We start from the raw sequence: 8,977 nt of genomic DNA, 5'->3' as shown, positions 1-8,977 counted from the left end.
CTAAATGCTACTAAAGAAAAAAAAATTTAAGAGTTTATTTTATAATGCGTTCGAGATGTTACTGCTATTGGTTGTTGTTGTTTGCTCTTACAATTCTGTCTTGCTTTGGATGTATCTAGCGCAACCTATTAAAATTTTGATGAAAATGATGATATTATTTTTCATGTCCCTTGATAATCTGTGATGGGTCCAAAAAACTTATTTATTTCTAATTTGCTATTTCTATAGAGACATATCTCATTTTTCTTGATATCGCTCTTATTTTTTCCAAAAAAAGAGGCCTAGAGGCTGGAGCTATCTAGTTAATTCCAAAGTGAAATTTGTTACAAAATTTTGAAAATTTCAAATTAGCTTACAATAAAAACTTCATAAAAATGTCTTCTATTCGAGCCTACAATCGAGCTTGCAATCAAGCTGAACTCGAGCAAGTTATTAGAGTTCAAGCTAACGAGTCGAATTCAAGCCAGAGATTTGGACACACTAGTCGAGTTCAAGCTCAAGTTCTGGGCTCGAGTCAAGTTTGAGCAGCCTAAAAATTTGACAAGACAAACTCAAACTTGCTATGGCTCGAGCACAACTCGACTAGTTTACACCCCTAGACCTAACCCATTTTCCCGATCGCACTCCGACGCCCGCTTGACTGCCCGTGCTTGATCACCCATCGCATTCAACAGGGTCTGTAGGTCAGGTAATGTCACGTCAGGTTTAGGCCAAGTCAGTTCGGATCCAGGCTTATGACCAGTTTATCTAATCAAGTCGGGTTCGACTTAGGCGAGTTGAAACCGGGTTAATTCCGAGTTGGACCCGAACCCGACCCGAAAATTCATTTTGATACCCCCTACTTACAACAGGTAGATGGCTTCAAATTGATAAGTCATTTCTCCATTCCAAAATCCAAGTAAAATTTATCTCCAATTCTAGAAACAAAATTAAAACATTTGGTAATCGTTGCTACTTTGATTACTACAACAACATCAAAATCAATAATTGCAAAATACCAACAGGGAAAAATATTGAGGAATTTGTGGTTACCTAATTGAACCGTTCCCCATGCCTGCAATGAGCTTATGATTGGATTCAAGGTGATGCATGCATGTGTAGAGATTTCCGCTGAAGGCATTGGACAATAGTCCACCAGAAAGTGAATAAGGTGTTAGCATGTTCACCTGCTCTGCAGTCACTTTAGCAGTTGTTGCTGCAACATGATGTGCGAAATTCACTGAAGATTCTGAATAAGCTGTAATAAGCTTTCCCGATTGTCCATTCCATATATGAATAGTGCCATCACAGGAAGCTATTCTTTCACAAACTGACAACACGCATATAGAATTAACCACCTGTAAAAAAATAAAAATATTTTAAAAAAAACAGAGAAATAATTATATGGAATGAAAGTTGAACAATAGTTTTTGATGTACCAAATATTGTAATTTATTAATGTAAGAGGGAAGGAAAGGGTACATCAAAAAACAATGCAACTCACCATCAGCACACAATGTATTGTCATCGACATGACATCAAAATTTCCTAAACAATATAGCATTATTTTGTTTTATTCTGGGATAATAAAAAGGATGCTTTATTTTAGCAGATTCTTTGATGATAATGTTGCCTCTTAAGAAAGATCACAAATAGATTACTCTTAATTTCCTTAACTGGCTTCATTTTTTTTGCTTCACTTTAGTTGTTTAAGCCCTTTTACGAATTGAAGATTCGCCCTCACAAGATGATCTTACAAATACTAAATAACTAGAAGCAAATTTCTCCTCTCTCTCTCTCTCTCATATATATATATATATACACATACATATATATATGGATTCGAGCTCTTGATTACCTTTGTGACTTAGAGAATAAGATCTGAAAAGACTCATTACTTTTGCAGTAGTGCTCGCATTAGGCATGCCGCCAAACACAATCACCACCATTCTTACATGCATCCCTACTGGTAGTCTACCTTGAGCACCATTTACACTAACTTAAAAGCCAAAACTAATAAATGGTATTGGGTACATAGACTTCAACTCAGAATAACTTTACAATCTCTGCAATCTAAATGATCTATATTTCTTATAAGAAAATAATCAATCTGAGTTTTACTTTATCAATTCTTACAAGTGATGATATGTTCTCTTAAATAAGGTATTGGCAATAACAAAAATCATAAGCGAGAGCAAAATCTAATATAGTCTTACCTAATTCATTAGTTGCTCCAAACCCATAGCCAACAAAAATATTTTTAAAATCCTCTACCTCTGACAACCCATAGCCAACAAAAATATTTTTAAAATCCTCTACCTCTCTATCAGCATATACATTTAAATTTCCCCTAATAAAAACTTTTTTTTCAAGAGGTATCTTTTGTATTAATTCTTATAAATCATTCTAAAATTTAATTTTTAGTACATATCCAAACCTACTTGAAGACCATAAACAATTATAATATTAATAATCTTATCATCAACGATAATCTTCAAAACTATAATTCTATCTCTAATTCTATCAATTTTTACAACATTATCTTTCAAACTCTTATCTATAATCACACCTACACCATTTCTAGTATGACTCCCACTAGAATATCAAAGTTTAAATACTAAACTATCAATCTCCTTAGTCTTCTTTCCCACCCATTTAATTTTCTGAATACATAGAATATTTATCTTCATATGCATCATAATATCAATTAATTCCATTAATTTGTCCGCAAGGGAACCTACATTCCACGATCCTAACCTAATTTTAGTTTCATGGACTAGCTTCTTTTCCCACATCCGTCTATGATGTGGGAACTCTTGCCTATTTAACACTGCATCACTGCATTTGGATGACGATGTAGCGGCCCTTGCACACTTCTCGCTGTTTTCAGGCCATTCTGCGTGTCACTTTCAGAGAACACCCTAGCATTAACATAATGGATTAAATGATTCATGTCATGATTATTCGGCAAGTTTTACGGTGGCTGTCGACAACCTAACACAACATTTCACTTTTCTCATCCAAGACTTAGGACCTGGCAATGGCAGTGTTAAAATTTTAAAATATAATAGAAAAATAAAACATATTTCAAATTTTGTGTCAATCAAAATACCAAAATAATGGAACATTGAAACATAAATTGTCCAGGTGAGATGATGTAAGGCTCAAAAATTACATCTCAAGTTTAGACAAGTGAATAAAAATCTTTTGTAGAATCATTAGGGTAAGGTTAATCTATTCATCACAACCATCTACTTCATCTTTCCCATATTCTCTTCCTTATCATTTGATTTGTAGATGTTCATCTCATACTATGGCTGCACAATCTTTAAAAAATACTTAAAATTTGCATCATAAAGTTAAGTGCCAAAGCACCTAATGCCTCACACCAAGGCATCCACCTAAGCAACACCTTAGTGCTAATGCTTAACTAAGAGGTGTTTGAGGAAATGGAGCCATACCTCATCTCACATGGGTTCATGAAGGAGTACCCGACTCCCCTGAATTGAAATGGTATGCGTAGCATTGTCATTTGCATAATCATCCTTAAATTATAGGATTTACACTCCAATTATATTTTTCCTCCCCAAGCAATAACCAGTGACAACACGACATTGCGCTTCCAATCGTGAACAACATCGTGTGGGCTCCAAAAATTCGTGCCTCGACCTCCCCTGCTTTCAGAGAATTTTAACTAATTGAGTTCCATGGTAAATTTTAGGAAGGCATATTGGGATTGTAGATAAGACACTACTTAGAAATTTCGCCCTCATTTTGCAAGGACTTTATGATCTGAGTTCTAGTTTTCTATAGGTGCAAGCACCTATAGTTAATTACCCCTCCTAATAACAAGAGAGAACTTTTTAATAACGTTAGTCATCAATCAGATACACAAGGAATATGTGTATCGGGCTTATAATAGCAGCATGGGTTTGGATATTTGAACGATTTGACATTTAAATTTTGAAAATACACTATCTTGCATTTAAAGCGGATAGTGGGTGAGTGGATGATGGACCCGATCAAGATCCATTGGTTCCGTCATCCTGGGTCATCATGGTCCCTAGTCTACTTAGACAGAGAAGATAGTCGACTAACTTGATAGAAGGATCCTTGTTGACACCAATGGATTGCTTCGTCCAAGGGTACCTCGTAAACCTAGGGTGAATATTTGTCTAAAGGGACAAATTTAAGTCCACCTTATCCCTGTCAGATACTATAGCATTGGGTACTCCATGCAATTTGACCACATCTCTGATAAAGGCAGATGCCACTGTCACTGCAGTGTATGGATGTCGTAGGAGAATAAAATGAGCATATTTGCCCAAGCGTTCCACTCACTATGAAGCCCTCTTATCAGGGTAGCCCATATATGAAATTCATAGACACCTCCTCCCATATCTGACCTGGTAAAGCAAGTAGCTGTAATAATCCTCCTGGAGACATCACTATGTACTTGTTCCTCTGACATAACTCACACATGGCGACCATCTTCTCCACATTTCTATGCATCCCCTTCTAGCACAACTCTGAAGTTAGTCTCCTGTAGGTCTTCTTCACCCTTGAATGTCCCCCAACAGCGCTCCTATGGAACTCCTGGAGCAAGTATGGAATGTAGGCATCACAAACCTCCCCTGGTATAAAAGTCTCTCCCCAACCAAAAAATACACGGATGGCTACCCTCTTCCCTCAATAAATCAGCCTTAATCTTCCCCGACTCCTCATCTCGAGCACTCTCCTCCTTGATGGCTTCCAAATATAACATCAATGGAATTGACAGTGTTGTCGCCTGCAAATCCCCCATATATTTGTTCAAGGCATCTATCGCCTTGTTCTCCACTCTTAGCCTGTATAGGATCTCAAAATCATAACCCAAAAGCATGGATAACCACCTCTGATGCTCCTTTGTCACCATCCGCTGCTCCAACAAGTACTTCAAGCTTCGCTGGTCTGTCCTAACAATGAAATGCCTACCTAATAAGTAAGGCCACCACTTTTGGATAGCTAGTATAATGGTCATCAACTCCTGCTCATAAACTGATTTCAGCCTGGTCCTAACTATCAACACCTGGCTGAAATAGGCAGTGGGTCGATGATGTTACATGAGCACTACCCCAAACCCATATCCTGAAGCATTTGTTTCTATTACGAACACTTGAGTAAAGTTTGGTAGTGCTAAGACTGGTACAATCATCATAGCCTTCTTCAAACTCTCAAAAGCTGTTGTGGATGCCTTCCCCTTATAGGAATCCATCCTTTTTCAATTGCTCTGTTAGTGGTCATGTTATGGTGTTGTACCCTTACACGAACATCCTATAGTATCCTGTCAGCCCTAAGAATCTTCTCACCTCCTTCAGGTTCTTAGGTAATGGCCATCTCAACATAGCCTCAATTTTTTATTGATCTGCTATCACCCCCTCTTTGGACACAATATGGCCCAAATACTCCATACTGGTCTGGGTAAAACAACACTTCTTCAAGTTGGCCCTTAGCTGATGCTCCTGCAACACCTCTAGCACCCTCCTCAAGTGCTCCCAATACTCCTCTGTTATGTACACTAGGATATCGTCAAAGAACACCAAGACAAATCGCCTGAGATAAGGTCTAAAGACCTTGTTCATGAGAGACTGGAATGGGGCAGGTGTGTTAGTGAGGCCAAAGGGCATCACCAGGAACTCATATTGCCCCTCATTAGTTCTGAAAGCAGTCTTGGGCATATCCTCCTTCATTCAGATCTGATGATATCCTAACTTCATATCTATATTGGTGAAGATCACTGTCCCACTTAACTCATCCAAGAATTCATCAATCACTAGTGTAGGAAACTTGTCTAGCACAATTTCCTTGTTCACTCCCCTATAATCCACACAAAACCTCCTGTTGCCATCCTTTTTCTAAACTAGTAGTACTGGACTACAAAAAAGACTAACATTGGGGCTGATAATCCCCGCCTCCAACATTTCTCTAATCAACTTCTCAATTTCATCCTTCTGAATTTGAAGATAGCAGTAAGGTCTAACACAGATGGGTGAAACACCTTCTCTCAAGGTGATTGCATGCTCCTGCTCCCTTGGTGGAGGCAATCCCTGAGGCGACTAAAATACCTCCTAGAATTGCTAGATCAACGACTGTATGGAGAGGGGTATGTTCACTCTCTCCTCCAATCTAACTCCCTCCAATCTGTGCAGCTCCACCAAATAGCCTTCCCCCACCTCTTGGATATTCCCCACTATGGTTTTTAGTGATGACATGGCTTTGGATAGCCTTGCATCTCCCTTGATCACCACCTTTCTTCCATCCACCCTCAGCTCCATCGTAAGTACTCCCCAATTGACCTTGGCGTCCCCCAAGGTCCGCAGCCACTTCATACCCAGGATGACATCTGTACTTCCTAACTCCATTGGGAGAAATTCATCCCTCACCTGAATCCCCTAGATGGTCAACACCACTCCTCTACAGATTCACTGGCCTTTCTCCACTTTTTATGTACCCATCATCACCCCATAACAACCGGTGTCCAACAATTTCACTCCCAATTGGTCGATGACCTAAGTGAAAATGAAATTATAGGTAGCCCCACTGTCAATCAGAACCACCATATCCCTGTCCCCTATCTCCCCTTTCACCTTCATGGTATGATTCGTGGTGAATCCTACTACCGAGTTTAGGAAAACCCTACCAGGTCCAGATGCATTTTCTCCTCTATCTCCTCTACTTCTCTTTTGCCCCCCTCAGTTTCCTCATCATCACAAATGGTGAAAACCTTAAGAGTTTGGTCCCTACACCTATGCCCTGGGGTATACTTCTCATCACACCTGAAACACAACCCCTTTGCCCTCTTCTCCTGTATCTCCTTCCCCGTCAACCTCTCCTCCTGGTACAGGACTCTTGGATGCTAAGTGGGTGGTCTTTATCCTGTAAGTGCCTCCTAAGTTATTGCTCCAAACTCCCTTCTCTAGATTCTTCTGATTCTCCACCAGTTGTCTTAACTTCATAGCCTCTCAAGTCACGAAGCATCATGACTTTCACCACCGCTCTGATCTCTATCTTGAGCCCCTTCATTAAGCTTCCCTCCAATGCAGTTTCTGATAATCGCTCCACCCGACTGGCTAGGTGCTCGAATCGAAAGTGATAGTCTGTCACTGATCCGTCCTGTACCAGTGAAAAAAATTGCTCATAAAAGTCTCATCCCCCATCGGTTTAGAAACGATCGAATAAACAATCTTTGAATACTCTCCAGCTCCGTATATGTCTCCTTTGGTCCCTCCACTAGAACCATGACAACGTCTTCCTTTCCAAAAATAGGCTAGTTGCTGTCAGTTTCTCCTCATCTGTCAACTCGTTGACAGTGAAGTACCTATCCGCCTTGTAGATCTATCCATAAGCATCGTCCCCTTCATAAATTGGATCTTCAGCTTTACTCACCTTTAGCTCTCCCTCGTTTCCTTATATTCCTCAATATTTTCCCCTCACCCAAGTGCTTTGCTCTCCCCACGTCTCCCGATCTTCCCTTACATGTTCATCTTCAAACCCCTCTTCACTTTCTTCCCTCTTTCTCCAAAATCAGCCCCCCTCCTACCATAATTTCCCTCCTTTCTTTCTCAAAAACCATCCTTTACTCCTTACACCCTATTTCCACATCTCTCTCCCTGCCTTCCCCCTTTCTCCTCAATGATTTCAACATCATTTTCTGTGATGACCGGTTCATTCGACTGGTTCGATAGAACCGACTGAACCCCCCTCCCTATTAATCGTGAACAGACGTTCGCGAAACAGAGGGAGCGGGTGGTCGACTACGTGCGGGAGAGCGAGGTAAAGTTCGTTCTTTTCGAATTTTAACAATCGATCGCGTTAAAGGATGAGAATAATCAACTCCTTTTCATTCCCACAGTTAAAGGAGTGTTAATTTGGGAGAATTTGCAACGAACAAGAGGAACGATTGAAGAGGAAGAAGGAAGAAGTGCGTGGTATTTTTCTTTCCAAAAATTTTTGTATAAATTCCCTTCTTTTATTTCATCCAAAGCAAATGATATGCCTTGAAGGAATAGGGGGGACTGAAATCAAGGAGAGAGAATTTTGGAAGAGAAAGAAGGATTTTTGGGAGATTTGGAAAATCCCCATTATAAGTAATTTCTATCATGAAACTATTCTTAAGTTTTATTAGATAAAACAAGTTCATAAAAACTTTATTAGTTGATGTTAGAGATTTGGAGAGAGATTCAAGGTTTTACCCTACGCCGAAGACTTGAAGGATTCAAAGTGGGTAATTATAATTATGAAATTTAAAATTTAGTATTATTCTTTTGCTTTCAAAGTTTTATTTTAAAGACTACCATGTACGAAATTTTGAAAGAGTAAATGCCTAAATATTTGTAAATATTGTTACAACAAGAAACAAAAGAATCGAATAACATGCATGTATAAAAAGAAAATACATGTATGTATTAAAGAATGAAATCAAGTATGTGAATAAAAAGAAAATACATGTATTAAAGAAATATAAAACAAAAGAAAATACATGTCATATGAAAATAAATATAAATGTTTATGATAAATGGAAAAGAAAGAAAAATGATATGTATGAAAATTTCAAGAGTTCACCCCCTTATGGTACTAGCTGGGGACGTCGTACTCGTGCACGTAAAAAGGAAAAAGAAAAAAGTAATGGAAATGGAAAAGGATAAATGGAAAAGGTTGTACCTTTGGGTACATTGAAACGGTGCTCCTGTACGAATTAAATGGGAAAATGAAATATTAAAGTTTTAAAAAGCTTTAAAATGTTTTAAACGAAAAATGATCGAATACGTATAAATTATTGAAATGAATTAAATAAAGTAAAGAAATTATATAATATATATTAAATAATATTTATAGTGATTGTTTTAAATAGTTACCCACTGAGTTTACTAAGTAAACTCAACCAACGAGTTTAAATGTTTCAGGTAGGTTCCTAAGAAAAGAAATGGCTGAAAGAGAAGAAATTGTCCACAGAAGGTGA

At 38.4% G+C, this 8,977-nt stretch overlaps 1 protein-coding gene across 4 annotated transcripts in view; it reads right to left on the bottom strand.

Moving 5' to 3' along the window:
* Nucleotides 1-1,013: 1,013 nt before the first annotated feature.
* Nucleotides 1,014-8,977, bottom strand: part of LOC110109151 (protein GFS12) — a 29,164-nt gene continuing 21,200 nt past the window's right edge. For all 4 annotated transcript variants that reach the window (XM_020840089.2, XM_020840090.2, XM_028698411.1 and 1 more), the window contains exon 13: nucleotides 1,014-1,337. In XM_020840089.2, coding sequence (XP_020695748.2) covers nucleotides 1,029-1,337 — 309 coding nt within the window. In that variant the 3' untranslated portion in view covers nucleotides 1,014-1,028. The remainder of the gene's footprint in view (nucleotides 1,338-8,977) is intronic.

Source organism: Dendrobium catenatum, unplaced genomic scaffold, assembly GCF_001605985.2.
Source record: "Dendrobium catenatum unplaced genomic scaffold, ASM160598v2 fragScaff_scaffold_1082, whole genome shotgun sequence".
NCBI lineage: Eukaryota > Viridiplantae > Streptophyta > Magnoliopsida > Asparagales > Orchidaceae > Dendrobium > Dendrobium catenatum.
Note: the sequence above shows the minus strand (reverse complement) of the source record. Positions and strands in the feature narration are given on the sequence as shown.